General features: G+C 43.8%; 1 protein-coding gene across 1 annotated transcript in view; it reads left to right on the plus strand.

The window, feature by feature from the left end:
* Window positions 1-16,071: 16,071 nt before the first annotated feature.
* The window catches only part of LOC142490742 (inactive dipeptidyl peptidase 10-like), a 75,894-nt gene continuing 70,524 nt past the window's right edge, over window positions 16,072-21,441 (plus strand). Inside the window, exons 1-2 of the mRNA XM_075593158.1 lie at window positions 16,072-16,194; window positions 16,307-16,519. Coding sequence (XP_075449273.1) covers window positions 16,072-16,194; window positions 16,307-16,519 — 336 coding nt within the window. The remainder of the gene's footprint in view (window positions 16,195-16,306; window positions 16,520-21,441) is intronic.

Below are 21,441 nucleotides of genomic sequence, written 5' to 3' on the forward strand. Positions count from 1 at the left end.
TTCTCCATCGATCTGACTCCCATGCTCTGGTCAAGTGATGATATTATTTATTTCATTTACAAACCCAGAGATACAAGTATTACACCCTTTCAGTACCGCTTTCTTTGTACAGAAAATGGATTTTATTTATGCTACTCAATAGCATTAATATTACATGTGTTTTCTACAATACATTTCCATGGAGCTTTGGCCCTTAAACAACTGTAGAATTTCAATCAATCAATCAGACACATTACAATCACTTATTATTTTTTATTATTATTATTATTATGAGATGAACAGCTATATCTCACTTTGGGGATGATTCGCTAGGATCTAATAAGGGGTATTGGAGTTCGATCGCACAGAAACTGCCATTAAAGTCATTGGTAGTTAATGGGGAAACAAGCTCAGATATACCCCTCACGGAGATTATTGAATCCTGGCCTTTGTTCTTTAGAATAGATAGACAGCTACTATATCTCTCACTGAAACTGACCACTACAGCTACAGTATATCTCTACCCTTTGATAACTATGAAGTACACACCATGCAAACATATATGGGGACCAGCACAGATTGCTGCTTTAACACAGTAGTGAGAACATTCAGTGCCAACCCAACTCGTTCAGTGTAGTCAAGCGGGGTCAGATTAAGGAAGAGCCGAGTAAGGTAACATTTAATGGTGATCAGTGACGCCCACACACACTGGCATTTTGTCGATAAGTGGCACATTCAGCGGAGCTGCAGGACTGAATCCCACAGGAGCGATCGGCCTGGGGCTTTTCGCTTCTGGCACACATCCCAACCACAGGAGAAAGACACAGATGGTTAACCCTTTCCCTAGTCACTGACACTTCTTTGTCCCGACTTCTCGTTTCTATCTTGGGTTTATCTAAGTGATTAAGCCCTCTGACATGATTGTACTCTATACTGCCAGAAAGCCCTGCAACTCCATTTCAAAGGATAACAGTGCAACACTGGCCCCTCTAGCAGTGAAAGGGGTATGGTGATTATTATCGGCCTGTCTCATTTCAAAATTAAGGGCAGCGTGGCATGGTATATTAAAGGTTAAGACCGCTTGCTGCTCCTACTAATCAAGAGGGTGAGCCATGAGGTTAACTGGCTATTGCAAGGCAAGAAAATGGCTGCCAGCCCTGCTAATACCTAACCTTAGTTAGAGATCTGTGTTTTCCCTGTATACCAACTAACTATGTTATGGGATGTTGTTGGTGTTTTTTCAGCAGTATCTGTGTTAGTCATTGTGTGCTTGGGCCACTAACAATGGTCAAGTGGCTGGCATACAGTGAGTCAGGGACTAGCCTTTGTGTGGGGCCAGGCTCAGTGTTTGTGGACAATGGTGATGGGTGGAAAGGTGAACCCCCTGCTGGGGAAGTACATGCTCCAAAAGCGGAGCATTGTTCTCTCCCTGGCAGCCAGGCGTCTATCCCGTTGGAGCTATATAGCAGAAATTGGGAATCAGGGCCTGGGTCCTAGCCCCGTCTGCTCATTTCCAACTGGTTAGTTCCAATTTCCCACACTCTCAGAGCCCTGCCGCTAAGGGCTGTTGTGAGACTTTGTCACGCACATGATTGGCCTCTTCCAGGCGAGCCCCCAGCTCCTGATTGGCTCAGCAGAGGAAATGTCTGAGTTTATTGGTCGGCACCTGGTTCTCCATGTTTTTAGTGACTAAAAGCCGATTGGAAAAGTGAACTGTGGACTGAGAGGCGGTGATCCCTGGTACTGGAATACTTCTGGAACTGATGGAACAAGGAAGCATCCAGGTTAAGCTAGCTTCCACAGCGCCTTGCAACTAGATAGCTAGGAGTCCCCGATAATCTCCTGTTCTGGTGAGTTATTGCCGTGTTGTGCGTTGTGTTGTTCCCTGTTGGTACCACCGGTCAGAATAAACCTCTTTCTGCCTGGTGATTGCGACCCCTATAAAAGTCTAGTCTACCATGACAACATACACAAGTCACAGCGACATCACTTCTCATTAATGCTGTAGTACAGCACTTCTAGTACAAAAGGAAGGGTTACTGCTTCAGTCTTATCCAGGACAATATATTACACTTATGGTCTAGTGGCAGGGGGAAGGTGCAAAAAAAGAAGTGAAGTGAAGGTGAGTCACAGAAAAAGGTAAAACACTATGGAGCCTATTCTATAAGCCTCGCTAACCCACTTATCAAGGCCTTTTCGATCAAAATGCCTACTGCTATTCTGTAAGCCTCGATAAGCAGGCGATAAAGGCATAAATCGCCAATTTTTTCAGCCGTCAACAAAAAAAAACGGCGGGTGACCGGTGATAAGCCACTTATGTAACTATGTATTATTTGTCATCTTAACTCTGTGCCCAGGACATACTTGAAAACGAGAGGTAACTCTCAATGTATTACTTCCTGGTAAAACATTTTATAAATAAATAAATATCAGCAGGTTTTGAAACTCGTGCAATTCTAGTAGCCTCGATTTAGCTTATCGAGCTGATCGCGGCTCTAGAATGGCGAGTTTCTCCCAAAATCCTTACGCCAGGAAAAGTTGGCGTGAGGTTGGGGAGAACCTGCTGAGAAGGCAGCGAGAGAGGACTTAGAAAAATAAAACATGCATTTTTCCAGCATCCGATTCATGCCGGGAGAATCCGGAGCTGATACCCATTAATATCTGCACCGGAGACCCCCGGCATGAATCCCATGCAATAAAAATGCATTTACAGACAACTTCATTACCTTAGCGGCTAACAGCTAAGGTAATGAAGAGGTTAACTACCAGTGCCATGTTTCTTTTGGGTAGCGAGAGTGGGTAAAGGTGGTATTTGGCCCTTGGTGGGTGTTTAGGCCTTGCGGGGGGTTTGTGGGTGGAGTTAACCCCTTCATTAACTTAGCGGTTAATACAACCAAGGTAATGAAGGGGTTAACCCCGCCCTCTACCAACCTGGTAGGTATAAACACCCAGCAAGGGCCAAATGCCACCTTCACCCATCCCCACTACCCAAAATAAATATTTTAAAACACAACCCTACTACCCATCTCCTCTACCCCCAAAAACCCCCTCAAACACATACAGTACAGTAATGGGCAAAATTACTATTATCCACATATGGATAATAATGCAGTTGCCCATTAAAAAAATCAAACATTAGGCAGTCAGCATAAATAAAGTTAAAAAAACGTTCAATTTACCCCCGCTAGCATGAAGGGCGTCCTCGTCAGCATACTGCAAGTCCATGTCCTCCGATGCCAGCAAGAAGACAAGAAAAAATACAATCTAATGGCCCCTATCCCCTTTGGTCACATTACTTCAAAAAGATGTGACATTACTTTAAGAGATGATGCCACATCCTTATGAACTAATGTGACCTATCACATGGTACAGCAACCAATGGGATTGTCTTCAATCTCATTGGCTGTAATACTATGTGTTATAGCCATGTGGTTTTAAGGATGTGACGTACCTCCCTTGGAGTTTACTTCACATCTTTAAAAAAAAAAAAGAGGCAGGCACATGATACAGCATCCAATCGGATTGGAGCTGTACCATCTGACCCTAAAATGGGATGTCGAAGACCCTATATAAGGCCTGTACGTCTGATTTTAGCGGAAGAAGTCAACGTGGCGACATCTGTTTGGATTTACCATGGGGTTTTGGATTAACAGATGAAGATAGAATAAAAGAAGAAAATAATTACAGAAGAAAATAGAAGGTGAAAGCAGATTAAAGAAAGAAGATTTTTGTTACCTGTTCCTGATCTTCAAGGAGGATGGAGATGGCTTGCCGGTGATGACGTCGCGGGTCGAGAGCTTCCAGATACGCTGGGAGTCGGAAGGTGAAGACCTCTAAAGGTACGTAAAATACTGAATGTATGTAAATGTCTTTTTTCAGGGTTTTTTATTATATTTATTTATTTTTATGTTTGTGATTGCCCATTGACTGATACTGTATTAATCTGTGCCTACAGATAAAAGCAGTGACAGCCAATGCATTTTTTGGCAAATGCTTGTTTTCTATTGATTGTTATTTTTTCGATTTCTGTTTATTGTTTGGATTAAATTGTTTTCAATTTGGATGGCATGTTTTTAGTACATTTTAGGATTGGTTAGCGTTTTAAATTAATAATTTGTTTTGTTGGCTAGTGGTTTTATTTATTTAATTGATTTGTTGGCTAGTGGATTTATTTATTTAATTGATTTGTTGGCTCGTGCTTTTATTTCTTTAATTGATTCGATTGGTGAAAGCGTTACTTTTTCACTTTGGTAGGAATTACTTCACTCAACCTAGTGATTTGGACAGTTCTGGTTTAACAGTCTCCGAAACACAGACAAATACGAGCTCGGGAAGATAGGAGTCAGACAACAGGGCTGCTGCTTCCACACTTCAAAGTTTTATTCAGTTGTGCCCCGACATTTATACAGAAAACCAAGGGCATGTTAATACATAATATATCATGTTTAACAATGTGAGAAATAACTAGTTTCTGTAGAGGTTATGTATCTGCGTCTTTGGACAAAGCATTAGTAAATCATTACATCTTGCTTGTGTTTGGCCGGCAGTTTCTACTTCTACATTACAAAGAGAAATACAGGGAATGTTTATCAAGAGCAGGCAGCTGTCTTGTTTGGGACATTTTACAGCTCTTGCTCTTGTATGAAAGACAAACTGAGAACAACAGAAGTAAATAAAGATTACAACTAGCATAGTGAGTTAATTGTCTCAGTACTGGAACAGCTCGTATAAGAAGGATAAAGCTAGCAGATTATATTAACCCTTTCAATCCCTGAGACTTGTAGAGCTGACATATAATTTTAGCCCCTTCAATTGGTGTTTATTTAATTCTTATGTTTTGAAATAACATAATTTTTATTGTTTTGCTGTTTTGGTTATAGATCATTTTTATTCATGTGTACTATTAGGCTTTTAAATTATTTTATTGTTGGGGTGTTTAGATGCTTGTGTATTTCTTTTATTATTGTGTATTTTTGACCTTAATGATTTTTATTAAGTTGACCATTGAGTGCTATAGTGGCTTATCATGCCCATATTATATGGATATGATATACCAGTGTGCCAATTAATGGGTACAGGGTGGGTATAGTGGTCCCAGGGTGGGCGGTTAGGCCTCCCGGGTGGTTAGCGGGGGAGGGTGGGTTAACCCCTTAATTACTATAGCGGTTATTAACCGCTAAGGTGATTAAGGGGTTAGGGGCCATTAGAGGACATGGACCTGGAGTATGCTGACAAGGACACCCTTCATGATGGCAGGGGTAAGTTGAACATTTTATTTACTTTATTTATGCTGGCTAACTAATGTTTGATTTTATAATGGGCAAATCCACTATTATCCATATGTGGATAATAGTAGTTTTGACCATTACTATACTGTATGTGTTTGATGGGGGTTGTTGATGGTAGAGGAGGTGGGTAGTAGGATTGTTGTATTTGTTTTTGTTTTGGGGGGTAAAGGGATTGGGTGAAGGACGTTGTTGCCCCAAGGATGGATGTTTAGGCATTCTGGTGATTAGCGGTACTGGTTAACCCCTTCATTACCATAGCGTTCCCACCGCTATGGTAGTGCAGGGGTTAACTCCTCCCGCAACCTTCCAGGCAGGTCTAACCACCCACCCTGAGACTACTACCCCCTTCATCCACCCTTTCTGCCTCAAGAAACAGGCTATTGAGGTTTAGCCCCTTCATTGCCTTAGCGGCTGGTCACTAAGGTAATGAAGCTGTTTTAATATAAATTTTAATACTAGTGTAGATGAGCAGGGGGTCTCCGGGGCAGAACTGTGTTGATTTCAGGTCCGGGACCCTGTGCTTCCCGAGATACAGGCCCCATTATGGGGCGCCAGTATCTCCTATGCATTTTATTCCCATGGTCACATGACGCGAGACATTTAAATACATAGGAGATACCGTCACCCCATAACGGGGCCTGTATCTCGGGAAGCAGGGGGTCCCTTGACCTGAAATCAACGCGGTTCTAATCCGGAGACTCCCTGCTCATCTACACTAGTATTAAAATTGATATTAAAATATTTCAATCGCTGGCGAGGTATGCGCAGGGAGAGGCAGCTCTCTCTGTGCAGCTCTCTCTGCAGCTGAAAGAAATCGCCGGATGAGCTCTTTAGAGAGAGGCGATCACGTTGCCGGCTACTCGCCCGTTTTGGGAATTTTGCTATCACAGGTAATCGAGGCTTTCTGAATACCGTGATGGCAATGCTCAAAAAACTGGCGGCGTAAACGACCCAGCGATTTTTTTTTTTTATGAATTCTTATAGACTCGGACCCTATAAGTCTTATAGGTGACGGATCTCTAGAGATTCTTGTAGAGGGAGAAAGGGGGTGGCCCGGTATTAAAGGGGTTGCACCCCATTTGGTCATCCCCTGACCTCACTAGGGAGACAAGGGGTTAACTGGGCTGAGGTCCAGAAATGTGATTTAACCCTTGTTATGACATGAAAATGTGTATTCCCCTCTTCCCATGCTTTATTGTAATATCTGGTTTAATCAGTGTCTGCATCACACACACTAGGATCCATCCGGGAGTACAAGGGTTAATAGTTCTTTAGTGATTATAGCCCTTTGTGTAATTTTCCCGCCTTTTCAGGCACCATTTTGCAGGGTCCCATAGGCCGCCATTGGAGCTCCATGCGTTTCAATGGCGAATCTAGCTGTTTTGGACCTGTTTCCTGTGAAGACCAGCAGATGGCGTCCGAGAGGAGGAGCGGCGGTTTCCCATTGTAAGTCAATGGGCTCATTGACTTCAATGGAGATTCCTCGACGGCGCTTTCCAGGAACGAGTTGGCTGCCGTCGAAACCGCAAAACCGCAAAGCGGATACTTTTTCTATAAGAGAGCTTTGATCACTTAGCAGTCAAGTTCAACGTCAAGTGGCGTGGGAATAAACAGTTCTAGAGCACCTAGAAATAAAATTCTTTTTGCCCCTAGTTCCTAGACCTCCCCCCACTCGACCACAACCGGGTCCCCGAATCCTGGACCCCCGAGAAGGGTCACACCGATAGAGCGGGTCGCGCCATAGGTTCCGATGGCGGCGGCAGAAACAGCTCAAGAAAACGTCTAAGTGTGAAAAGCTGAAATCTATGAATCCATATCTCCGGTTCCGTAGGGTCCAGAGGGCCAGGGTTTGGGGTACCTGTAGTCACTGCTCCGGCATCGCTACAGAACCATCCTTGACCCTCTTGGACCAACCCGACGGAGTATGGACCCCCTTGAAAGTTCGGGACTTTTCCCATAGACTCCAATGGCGGCCAATCTCCATTGACCGGCTATGGCGGAAAAACCCCATTGACTTCAACGGCGGCGTTGCCCCGTTGAAAGTCTATGGCGGCGGATTCCCATAGCTGCCAACGGCGGCGGTTTGCCATTGAAAGTCTATGGCGGCGAAGCCCGTTGTTTTCAATGGGGATTTAGTGAAAAACGATGATTTAATTTACAGCGGAGTTTATTGTATTAAAATAGGAAACGGTTGTAGGTGTATTTGTGTAACTCCAGTTCCCGGGGTCCTAGCGGGTCACAAATTGGCCCACATGGTGTCCCAGTTCCAGTATTGAGAACTGGGAAGTTTGGACCCACCTAGCCCAACGGAACCGGACATTTTAATATGTGTGTGTTTTATTAATAACACTGAATCCCTAGGCAAGGACAAGACCCAGATGAAATTCCTTTGGGACAAATGACAGCAGGGAAGCATCCTAATGTCTAGAGTTTAAGTGCTGTTCAAAGGAGTTTATCATCTCCACTGTTTACATGAGGGCAGAGATGACTCAAACCAGAGCAGTCTGTGTCACTTTTAACACCTCACAACAAAGAATATCCTGCCAGAAAACCCATCTGGCAGACTGGCTGGCATTCCTGATGCAAATGTGTGACTGCGGGAGAATTGCTATGCAACATACTTCTCATCCCCCATCCCCAAAGTAAGTGTACTTCTTGTCTGTTACTGTACTATATTGTGTGTTCACCTATCCAAAGGAATAAATATACTTTATTATATCTAAGCCTCGTTCAGTTCAAACCCAGTTATTTGGTGTAAATTACAGCCTGTCATAAGCTATCGTGACAATTCTGTCTAACCAGCACTATTTATTTTACTATGTGTGTAACAAAGTTTATTGTTAATTACCCTAACATAATATTTACTGAGCTACTTACTGTGGAGTAACACACTCACCCACAAATGCGCTCTACTCCTTATTGTGTGTTACACTGTGTGTTTTGACGACCTTTCTGAACATCTATAAGTACATTTGATCATTCTGGGACTGAGTGCATATGAATGAGAAGTATCTTCCTTTTTGGTTCCTTTTTCTGTGTTCTACAGCACCCCCTAACACACCAGTATGAATTCCACAGCCACACAATAACCCTGCTGTACCAGTGCTGCGACCCATAGAAAGAAAAAAGAAGAAAAAACAGTCTCCTTGCACATAATCCTATCCTGCAACACTCTGCCTATTACAGCACTGTATTCCACACATGTGCTGTTCTGGCAACCTCTCCTCTCCAGTACTTATCATTATGGAGACATATTATAGTAAGCAGCCTGCAGCATATTTCCTTTGTCATCCTATGAGTCCCTTGTGTGCATTATGCAGTCTGTGTATCAACTCCATTTTTAAGCAAGGTTGAAGCAATGAAAGAAAGGCATTTTCATCTTGTGTTTTAGTATTATCCCACTCTACTCCAACTTCGTCCCGACCAGTTTACATTTTGGGGAGTATCAACGGCAAGTACTAGGGGTACATTAAATGATGCACATATTATATTGGGATATGAAATTCTGCACGTTTGTACATCATGTTTTCTCATCTGCGTCGAACTAACTGCCATGTTTGTAGGGGATTTAAGGATTACGTAAATAATACCTTGGGTCAAATATGCAGCAACAACAAGCAGAAAATGGAGCAGTGCATGAAAGTAAACCTGTATTTGTGTTGACACATATGTAACAGTGTTTCCCCCACCCTCTGGGAGATCCCCCTGTTACCAGGTGTATGGTGCATGCTACCTGTTGGCTCACAGAATGCTGAGTGGTCCGCCGATGTTTGTGGGGACTGCAGGACAGGCTTCTGGGGTATGTACCCGACATTTACTCCATGGTACTCAGTGCCTCCATCTGCTGTAGGCTCCACATGTATGGAGGCAATCTCCCACAGTAGAAATAGTTTCTCTCCTCCCAGAAAGATTAAACACCAGGCGGGAGGTATAGATAACTGGAACCGGTTTTATTCTTCTGCAACCACAGTATCAAGGCAACCAATCTGAACCCAGGATTGGGCAGAACACAGACCTAGTTCCACCTCCTCCCCTGTCACTCAAGGAAGCTGCCTGTGTGGGGAAAAGCCATCATTGGTACTGACACTGCCTGCTCTTACTAGGGCTTGCGTGCCAGGGAGGGCAGACTGGTAGCCAAACCAGACATGGATACACATACATCCCGGTATGTTCTGTGACCGTATAGTATTTAGCCTGATATCAAGAAATTCTACATCTGTTATAAACATTAGGCCAAAACACTTTGGATGTCATTTTAGAAAAACTTATACAATGTTTATACCCCAAAAAAAACAAAATGGAAAAAAAGAATATGGTATTGTCATTTTATATATAAAGAAATTGTACTCTGGGTCCATATAAACAAAAAAGGAATAGTAGGGTGTAAATGAAAAAAGTTAGTGGTACTCTGTGATCCTAGTAGGCACATCACAGCTCATTAACACTGTTCTATAGCACCCTATAATACTCCAGTATGGATTCCACAGCCACACAATACCTCTGCTGTACCAGTGCTTCCAATACTACAGCACCCTGCACTCCTGCACGTCCTGCAGCACCCTTCACTCCTGCACCTCCTGCAACACCCTGCGCTCCTGCATCTCCTGCATCACCCTGCTCTCCTGCAGTACCCTTCCCATTACAGACTAAAAGGTAAACTTACCACTATCACTGACTTTGTTATAGTTGGTAAGGGGCTTAATCCTCCAACCTGTAGTTAGGGATTAACTAATGTAATAGTCATCCCTCCAGATAGTAGCTAGGCACTTTTGTTTTGTTGCTCTAATTATGCTGAAAGTAAGCTGTTTTACGTTTGATATGCTGAAAATAAGCTCTGTTGCGTTCCACCTGTCATCAAAGCATTACTGCAATATATGGTGTTTAAAGTGGGATTCTGAATGACCCCTGCATTCACAGGGCACATGTGAAAAAAATGGAACAATTTTTAAGGCTTTCTGTAAGGGTTCCAGTCAAGGGTTTAGCTGGAAATCACCCTAACATGGCTGTAGAGGTTCCTGGCAAACCTCTTCCTGGACTAAGTGATTGGCGACAACTGTTCCTGGACTTACACTGCAGTCTGCCTTGTTGTTGCCTTCTGTGCAGCCCTGCACCGATTGGCTCTCCATGCTATTTAGGGTCAGCCTCTTCCACCAGGAAGGGGCTGAGCATAATTCATTGTAACCTGTGCTTGTCACAAGCACCTCTGCTTTGCCTGGCCTGTGGCTATTCTGTTCCTGAAGCTTTCCCTGAAGCCCCTGCTCTGAAGCCTTCTCAGTTCCTGAGGCCTTCCCTGTGCTGAAGCCTCTGCGCTGAAGCTTTCTCTTTTCCTGAGGCCTACCTTGCCTTCCCTGTTTGCTGAGGACTTCCCTGGTACTGACACCAGCCTGTGACCCTGACCATTGCTCCTGTGCTGCCTGCCTTAACCCTAGCTTGGATATCAACTACGTTGCGATCTCCAACCGTGACCTGGCTACCCACGACTATGAAACCCGCAATCCGGACCCGGCTTCGCGGCTTCAGGTCGGTGCTTCCATATCCCCACCTCAGCCCTGTGGTTCGCTCCTGGTTTGTGGTTTGTACATCCGTTACAGTTTCTGCATGAGTAGGCCAAGAAAAACGACAGACTACTATTGTATAAGCAGGCCAAGCATCTGCACGAACAGGCTAGGCAAAACTAACTACTACCGCAGGTGCAGGCCAAGCAAAATGGACTACTACAGCACTTGCAACAGCAAGCCAAGCACCAAACCCAGCAGCAGGCAGCGCACGATGAAAGGCTGGCCAAACTTCTGCCTCAGTCCCCATGGTCTGCCAAACCAGAACATCCGGACAGCCCACCAGTTCTCTTGGGAAAAATGAAGCCGGCTGAGGACCCAGAGGCTTTCCTTTAAACCTTTGAAAGGATTGGCACTGCCCAAAACTGGTTGGTGGATTGCTAGGCAACCACGTTGGCCCTGCACCTCCATAGGGGAAGCCCGGCCCACATATCAGAGCTTTCCTGAAGACAAGGCTATGGACTATAAGCAGGTGAGGGAGAAGGAGTGGTTCAGTGAGTAAAGACACTGACTGGCACTGAGTTTGAAGCAGGTGAACCTGGTTCAATTCCCGGTGTCGGCTCCTTGTGACCTTGGGCAAGTCACTTTATCTCCCTGTGCCCCAGGCACCAAAAAATAGATTGTAAGCTCTATGGGGCAGGGACCTGTGCCTGCAAAATGTCTCTGTAAAGCGCTACATAAAACTAGCAGCGCTATACAAGAACATTCTAAAAAAAAAAGTGAAATGAGCCATTCTGGATTGCTTAGCCCTGACCGACAGTGGTTTCAAAACTTGAAATTCACCTCCAAGATGAGACCCCGGGTCATAGCTCACCGCTTGCTGGACTTGTGTACTCGGTGGATACAGAGAGAACATTGCACCAAGGAGGGGATTCTCTAACAAGTAGTTCCGGAACAATTCCTACAGATGATAACTCCACCCACTCACTCCTGGCTAAAACACCATGCTGCCAAAACCCTAGCTCTGGCTGTTCAGCTCATGGAAAATATTCTTGGGGCCGAGGACCAGGAGAAAGACTTGGACCTGACGGTACAGGACCCACCAGCACGGGACCGCCAAGCCCCACGAAGGGAACAACCATTCCAAAAATGGAGAGGTCCTGACGCTGCTGCCTGTCGAGACCCTTGTTTACTTCCTGAAGTTGGCTTATCACCAAAAGAGGGGAGTTTCGGAGGATGTCACACACAAGACCCACCCGGTTTATGGTTTCCAGTCTTCCGTCCAGTTGAGGGGTTTCCACGACAACCCACTGCGACAGAGCAGTCCATGTTCCACCTGTCAGAAACATGTCCACCGTTCTATGGAGTGTCGTCATATGGATTTCTGCTTCGGCTGGACCATCACCTCAGCCTCTGTCAGAGAAAACTCTAAGCCGTCACTGGTTCCAGTCCCAGTTGTAGAAAAGTCTGATCAAAAATGATTACCCATATCTGCACTCTGCCAAAAAAATTCTAATACAATAAAGTAGACAGATAGTCTTCAAATAATGTTGGTTTTAATTGGTGTTAATACACCTGGGCTACATATCAGAAATCTGTCTGATATGACTGAGAACCAAAAACTACATGGTCACAACCGAATGTCTAAAAACATCAAAAAAATAAAATGTTGTTAATAAAATAGACTCACTAAGTGCAACATATATATATATACGCAGTGTCAATTGTTAAAAATCCCCGGTGGTGGGATACAAAAGGTATATTGAAACAATGTTAATATACAGATAGATATAGGGAAATCATCGGTTTTGTTACAATATCCCCTGAGAGCAATTGTCACAAACCACTTGGTTTGCATCAAGGTAAGTAGATAAATAATCTTATGAATCCAAATGATGTCAGTATGGATGTCTCAAATAGTGTAAAGTATCCTGTCATAGCGATGATTAGTAGCATATTCAGTGTTCACTGAATCATAGGAGAGGTACCATTTAGTATTGGGAATGTATCCTTATGTCCCTGGTTGTTACCGAAGGGGGTTAATCATAATTGTAGAGGGAGAAGGGGGTTGGCCCGGTATTAAAGGGGTTGCACCCCATATGGCCACCCCCTGACCTCACCAGGGAGGCAAGGGGTTAACTGGACTGCGGTCCAGGAATGTGGCTTACACCTTGTCATGTCAGGAAAATGTATGTTCCCCTGTTCCCATGTTTCATTATAATCCTGTATTTTAATGTTTTAAAGTGCATTTCTGTATCTCCAGTTCTGGAGGTCGCAGAGAGTTTATATTTGGCCAATGTGTGGAGTCACTGTAGGCATTAAAAACTGGCAAATTTCGACCCACTGAGCCCACCAGAATGGAACTTATTAATATGTGTAGATATTAAAGTGTATATGTATGGTATTTTGGATCTGCTCTGACAATGCAGACTCCATCTGCTATGCTAATAGGTCATGAAGGGCAGCCGGCTGATTGAGCCTAAGCACTATGATCAAAAGTTAACTGCCTGATTGTTTACACTAAGTATTAATCAGCCGACCAAGTACTAATCAGCAGACTCTGCCACTCTAATTGTTACCTGAGGGTGGAGAATCATCAAACTGGAGTGGTTTGTAAGTGTTATATCTACACCTACAAACAATGCAGATACTTCATTTGGTAGACTGGTCGTTGCCCCTGATTTAATTATGGGGCTACCCATAGAGTCCCAGTACACATGGGCTAATTAGCTGGGTGCATGGGTTAATCTGTGTCTCCACATTAGGAATTGGATACAGATAATTGTTCCCCAATAGTCTGTATTCAATGTTAAGAATAGGGTTACACAGGTATATAAACTGTGTCAACCCTACAGTTTTAGTTCTTCTTCTGATACCATCTTGAATGTCACCGGATTGCTGGAGAATTGCTAGCTGATACTTCTCCATCCCCCAACCCTAAGTAAGTGTTACCTTCTTGTCTGTTAATTGTACTATATTGCTGTGTTCACCTTTTTTAAGGAATAAATATATTTTATTATATCTAAGCCTCGTTCAGTTCAACCCAGATATTTGGTGTTCATTATATCTTGTCATAAGCTACCGTGACAATAATAGAGTGTAGTGATTTATTCAGCTATGTCGGCATAAATCTTTAACACAGCAGAGCAGATCCATACAATATGGTGTCATTCCAAACTCTCTTTACACCCTAGGTTCTCTCTATATTCAGCAAGTGTAGTGACTGATCAATCAGAAGGTACAATGTAACCCATGAACGATCCCCTGTATTTATTAAAACAAGGTAAAGCGTAAGTCGCAATATAGTACTTCGAAATATTATCAATTGCATAGTACTTGCGCACATATTTTGCACTTGCAGGGAAAAGCTATTTAAACTGTAAGGTGATTACATACATATGCTGCATTGCTGTGGTTCTCTGTGTAAGGCTGAGTCCATAGAAGGACCAACAGCGCTGAGCCGTGCGGATGCTCCGCGATGAGTCCCGTCATCCTCAATGAGGATGTCTTGAGAGGGGGCTTCCGTGAGTGTCCGCAGGCGTGCTGAGGCGCAGGGATTTTCAGCCGACATCAGAAATTGTATCTGAGCGCGCTTTGGGCTGAAACACCCAATCGGAGCGAAGCAGCGTCACGACATCGGCGCCGTGACGTTGGTGCCGGCGCTTCTCGGGCTATTGGCCCCATGACGTCAGTGCTCCGCCACCCGATCGCACACGCTGGCTCGCCTGCAAGTCCATACAATCACTCCTGCACGGAGAAGTGCTGTCGGTGCTTCTATGGACGCAGCCTTAGTATCCAGAGTCAGTCTTAGCTACATCCCCCTCATGGAGACAAAGTAACCTCAGAACAGACAGTATGCATCAGTCATGTTCACTCTAATAGTACAAAACCACCGCTATACAATCAATTTGCAGGAGTGTGTTCTCAGGTGCGTCTGTCCCCACCACCCGGCGCCATCGTCATGACACCAGTTAAAACCCCATGACCGTCCTGCGCGTCTTGCACTCTTCTTCAAAGGGGGGATCCTCTATGACAGGATATTTTACACTATTTGAGACATCCATACTGACATCATTTGGATTCATAAGATTATTTATCTACTTACCTTGATACAAACCAAGCGGTTTGTGACAATTGCTCTCAGGGAATATTGTTACAAAACCGATGATTTCCCTATATCTATCTGTATATTAACATATTTTCAATATACCTTTTGTATCCCACCACCGGGGATTTTTAACAATTGACACTGCGTATATATATATATGTTGCACTTAGTGAGTCTATTTGATTTGATTTTATTTTTTTGATGTTTTTAGACATTCGGTTGTGACCACGTAGTTTTTGGTTCTCAGTCATATCAGACAGATTTCTGATATACTGTATAGCCCAGGTGCATTAACACCAATTAAAACCAACATTATTTGAAGATTAAGTGCAGGTATGGATAATCTTTTTTTGATCCCTCTTGGATCACTGTGTAAATATAAGTATTCCATTACCCCATGCACCCCATAGATCTAGATACTTCATTGCTACTTGTTTGTTAAGGTTGAGCGGTTAGTATTTCTCTGTGTGGAAGAGTCTGTCCAGGACCTAGTGGATTCGGGTTCTGGTAAAACCCTGACCTTTCAAGAGCTTCTGCCAGCTAAAGTTCTATCCTATAACCCCCCGTTGAGCATAGAATGTATGCATGGCGATACAAAAAGGTATCCGACTGCCAATGTCCTGCTACAGGTAAATGGTCAGACGACCAGGATCCAATTAGGAGTCGCTCCTTTGCTCCCGGCCCCATCTTGCTTGGCCGAGATTGTCCCTAGTTCTCCAGTTTGGTGGCTCCATCTCAGGACGAGCTTGAGAGAGCAAGAATACGTGAACGTGGTCATGTAAAACATGGGAGGATATAGTGTTTACAATTAACAGATACATGATTTCATGCTAAATGGTATAAAAAGAACTGTCAGCTGTGATATGTATGCATTCGTCACAATCCCTCCAGTGCAGGGATTCGGGGGCCATTAATCTGGAGAGAGTTATAGAGTATTTTATACTCTCTGCTATAATTAGAAATTAAACAAGTCTAAAGCATCTGCGATGCTTCTTGGTCAGCTGGTTGTAAAGGTGAAATGAGCCATTCTGGATTGCTTAGCCCTGACCGACAGTGGTTTCAAAACTTGAAATTCACCTCCAAGATGAGACCCCGGGTCATAGCTCACCGCTTGCTGGACTTGTGTACTCGGTGGATACAGAGAGAACATTGCACCAAGGAGGGGATTCTCTAACAAGTAGTTCCGGAACAATTCCTACAGATGATAACTCCACCCACTCACTCCTGGCTAAAACACCATGCTGCCAAAACCCTAGCTCTGGCTGTTCAGCTCATGGAAAATATTCTTGGGGCCGAGGACCAGGAGAAAGACTTGGACCTGACGGTACAGGACCCACCAGCACGGGACCGCCAAGCCCCACGAAGGGAACAACCATTCCAAAAATGGAGAGGTCCTGACGCTGCTGCCTGTCGAGACCCTTGTTTACTTCCTGAAGTTGGCTTATCACCAAAAGAGGGGAGTTTCGGAGGATGTCACACACAAGACCCACCCGGTTTATGGTTTCCAGTCTTCCGTCCAGTTGAGGGGTTTCCACGACAACCCACTGCGACAGAGCAGTCCATGTTCCACCTGTCAGAAACATGTCCACCGTTCTATGGAGTGTCGTCATATGGATTTCTGCTTCGGCTGGACCATCACCTCAGCCTCTGTCAGAGAAAACTCTAAGCCGTCACTGGTTCCAGTCCCAGTTGTAGAAAAGTCTGATCAAAAATGATTACCCATATCTGCACTCTGCCAAAAAAATTCTAATACAATAAAGTAGACAGATAGTCTTCAAATAATGTTGGTTTTAATTGGTGTTAATACACCTGGGCTACATATCAGAAATCTGTCTGATATGACTGAGAACCAAAAACTACATGGTCACAACCGAATGTCTAAAAACATCAAAAAAATAAAATGTTGTTAATAAAATAGACTCACTAAGTGCAACATATATATATATACGCAGTGTCAATTGTTAAAAATCCCCGGTGGTGGGATACAAAAGGTATATTGAAACAATGTTAATATACAGATAGATATAGGGAAATCATCGGTTTTGTTACAATATCCCCTGAGAGCAATTGTCACAAACCACTTGGTTTGCATCAAGGTAAGTAGATAAATAATCTTATGAATCCAAATGATGTCAGTATGGATGTCTCAAATAGTGTAAAGTATCCTGTCATAGCGATGATTAGTAGCATATTCAGTGTTCACTGAATCATAGGAGAGGTACCATTTAGTATTGGGAATGTATCCTTATGTCCCTGGTTGTTACCGAAGGGGGTTAATCATAATTGTAGAGGGAGAAGGGGGTTGGCCCGGTATTAAAGGGGTTGCACCCCATATGGCCACCCCCTGACCTCACCAGGGAGGCAAGGGGTTAACTGGACTGCGGTCCAGGAATGTGGCTTACACCTTGTCATGTCAGGAAAATGTATGTTCCCCTGTTCCCATGTTTCATTATAATCCTGTATTTTAATGTTTTAAAGTGCATTTCTGTATCTCCAGTTCTGGAGGTCGCAGAGAGTTTATATTTGGCCAATGTGTGGAGTCACTGTAGGCATTAAAAACTGGCAAATTTCGACCCACTGAGCCCACCAGAATGGAACTTATTAATATGTGTAGATATTAAAGTGTATATGTATGGTATTTTGGATCTGCTCTGACAATGCAGACTCCATCTGCTATGCTAATAGGTCATGAAGGGCAGCCGGCTGATTGAGCCTAAGCACTATGATCAAAAGTTAACTGCCTGATTGTTTACACTAAGTATTAATCAGCCGACCAAGTACTAATCAGCAGACTCTGCCACTCTAATTGTTACCTGAGGGTGGAGAATCATCAAACTGGAGTGGTTTGTAAGTGTTATATCTACACCTACAAACAATGCAGATACTTCATTTGGTAGACTGGTCGTTGCCCCTGATTTAATTATGGGGCTACCCATAGAGTCCCAGTACACATGGGCTAATTAGCTGGGTGCATGGGTTAATCTGTGTCTCCACATTAGGAATTGGATACAGATAATTGTTCCCCAATAGTCTGTATTCAATGTTAAGAATAGGGTTACACAGGTATATAAACTGTGTCAACCCTACAGTTTTAGTTCTTCTTCTGATACCATCTTGAATGTCACCGGATTGCTGGAGAATTGCTAGCTGATACTTCTCCATCCCCCAACCCTAAGTAAGTGTTACCTTCTTGTCTGTTAATTGTACTATATTGCTGTGTTCACCTTTTTTAAGGAATAAATATATTTTATTATATCTAAGCCTCGTTCAGTTCAACCCAGATATTTGGTGTTCATTATATCTTGTCATAAGCTACCGTGACAATAATAGAGTGTAGTGATTTATTCAGCTATGTCGGCATAACTCTTTAACACAGCAGAGCAGATCCATACAATATGGTGTAATTCCAAACTCTCTTTACACCCTAGGTTCTCTCTATATTCAGCAAGTGTAGTGACTGATCAATCAGAAGGTACAATGTAACCCATGAACGATCCCCTGTATTTATTAAAACAAGGTAAAGCGTAAGTCGCAATATAGTACTTCGAAATATTATCAATTGCATAGTACTTGCGCACATATTTTGCACTTGCAGGGAAAAGCTATTTAAACTGTAAGGTGATTACATACATATGCTGCATTGCTGTGGTTCTCTGTGTAAGGCTGAGTCCATAGAAGGACCAACAGCGCTGAGCCGTGCGGATGCTCCGCGATGAGTCCCGTCATCCTCAATGAGGATGTCTTGAGAGGGGGCTTCCGTGAGTGTCCGCAGGCGTGCTGAGGCGCAGGGATTTTCAGCCGACATCAGAAATTGTATCTGAGCGCGCTTTGGGCTGAAACACCCAATCGGAGCGAAGCAGCGTCACGACATCGGCGCCGTGACGTTGGTGCCGGCGCTTCTCGGGCTATTGGCCCCATGACGTCAGTGCTCCGCCACCCGATCGCACACGCTGGCTCGCCTGCAAGTCCATACAATCACTCCTGCACGGAGAAGTGCTGTCGGTGCTTCTATGGACGCAGCCTTAGTATCCAGAGTCAGTCTTAGCTACATCCCCCTCATGGAGACAAAGTAACCTCAGAACAGACAGTATGCATCAGTCATGTTCACTCTAATAGTACAAAACCACCGCTATACAATCAATTTGCAGGAGTGTGTTCTCAGGTGCGTCTGTCCCCACCACCCGGCGCCATCGTCATGACACCAGTTAAAACCCCATGACCGTCCTGCGCGTCTTGCACTCTTCTTCAAAGGGGGGATCCTCTATGACAGGATATTTTACACTATTTGAGACATCCATACTGACATCATTTGGATTCATAAGATTATTTATCTACTTACCTTGATACAAACCAAGCGGTTTGTGACAATTGCTCTCAGGGAATATTGTTACAAAACCGATGATTTCCCTATATCTATCTGTATATTAACATATTTTCAATATACCTTTTGTATCCCACCACCGGGGATTTTTAACAATTGACACTGCGTATATATATATATGTTGCACTTAGTGAGTCTATTTGATTTGATTTTATTTTTTTGATGTTTTTAGACATTCGGTTGTGACCACGTAGTTTTTGGTTCTCAGTCATATCAGACAGATTTCTGATATACTGTATAGCCCAGGTGCATTAACACCAATTAAAACCAACATTATTTGAAGATTAAGTGCAGGTATGGATAATCTTTTTTTGATCCCTCTTGGATCACTGTGTAAATATAAGTATTCCATTACCCCATGCACCCCATAGATCTAGATACTTCATTGCTACTTGTTTGTTAAGGTTGAGCGGTTAGTATTTCTCTGTGTGGAAGAGTCTGTCCAGGACCTAGTGGATTCGGGTTCTGGTAAAACCCTGACCTTTCAAGAGCTTCTGCCAGCTAAAGTTCTATCCTATAACCCCCCGTTGAGCATAGAATGTATGCATGGCGATACAAAAAGGTATCCGACTGCCAATGTCCTGCTACAGGTAAATGGTCAGACGACCAGGATCCAATTAGGAGTCGCTCCTTTGCTCCCGGCCCCATCTTGCTTGGCCGAGATTGTCCCTAGTTCTCCAGTTTGGTGGCTCCATCTCAGGACGAGCTTGAGAGAGCAAGAATACGTGAACGTGGTCATGTAAAACATGGGAGGATATAGTGTTTACAAGTAACAGATACATGATTTCATGCTAAATGGTATAAAAAGAACTGTCAGCTGTGATATGTATGCATTCGTCACAATCCCTCCAGTGCAGGGATTCGGGGGCCATTAATCTGGAGAGAGTTATAGAGTATTTTATACTCTCTGCTATAATTAGAAATTAAACAAGTCTAAAGCATCTGCGATGCTTCTTGGTCAGCTGGTTGTAAAGGTGTCTCTCAGGAGAGAGGGTGACAAAAAGTGGGTAGGTCACACCCATCCAGCCTTGTCAGACATCTGTTTTCTTTCTCACAGATGAATGAGATTGTTTACTATAGGAGTTTATATCTGAAACTCAACAATCCGATCTGCTCAGGGATGCACACTAAGTGTGCGGGTCTCATATTTTCTCTTCCTGACCCCTTGAAGGGGCTATGACCAGACTTTCGCCAGTAATGTATTGGTTTTCTATTCATAAACTTTCTGATACAATACTGTATGCAATTTTGCAATAATTTTCTGTAACAAGCACTGCACGCCTTTTGTACTATTACATCTAAAATGTAACAAGTATTGTCTTTGCATTTTAATTGAACCAATTCAGTTGTTAAGTTTAATTGAACCAATTGGTTTAATTGAACCAATTCAGTTTTTTAGAGATTGCCCTATTTTTCGAGCCCGTATTGCTAAAATGTTATTTTTTTAAATTAGTATATTTTTCTGGTAGACAGGGGTAACTCTACCGTAGGACTCCTAAGGTGTATGTCCTTAAATTAATCCTGGTGTGACCATTTGGGGTTGTGGGAGTGATCATTTCTAGCGCCCTGCGGTGAGGCAAGTAAGACCACTGGGAGGCTAGTTGCTTTCATACACACATGTCCACACGATTAAGTGTGTACTGTAAGTAACAAGACGGATGCTTCAACCGCACCTCAGTCACTTCTCATTGTGTACAAGGTCAGGGTATTCCTAGTACTACATAATATAAACGGTGCCTGTGAGAAAACCACCAGATTACTCAGGACTGCAAACAGGAAATGGATGCTACCCTGGCTCTTATATACGGTATGCTCACATTTACTTAAGTTTGGCAAAAAAACAAAACTTCTGTGTAGCAGGGTAGTCATCCTTACCTCTCAGGGAAACTGATGCAGCTCTTCAGGCTCCAATACGGAGGTGCATCGGCCATGTTCTGGTTGGCAGGACAGAGAGAATGGAACATTGCCATTGCTATGCGGAGGTGCGGTGGCCATTTTGACTGGCAAAGGAAAACGGGATCTCCACTGGTGAAGCAGGATATCCTGGGTTACTGGAGACCGCAAGGTCAGATCTGCCTGGGACTGCAGAGGGGAAGGTTGTGTCCTGGGAACCAGTCAGGCTGCCAGGACTAGGCCAGAGAACGCCCCATAGGCCCTGAGCCACCTGAGCGGAGTACTATAAGGACGGCA

The sequence above is a fragment of the Ascaphus truei genome, chromosome 3 (assembly GCF_040206685.1).
Source record: "Ascaphus truei isolate aAscTru1 chromosome 3, aAscTru1.hap1, whole genome shotgun sequence".
Lineage (NCBI taxonomy): Eukaryota > Metazoa > Chordata > Amphibia > Anura > Ascaphidae > Ascaphus > Ascaphus truei.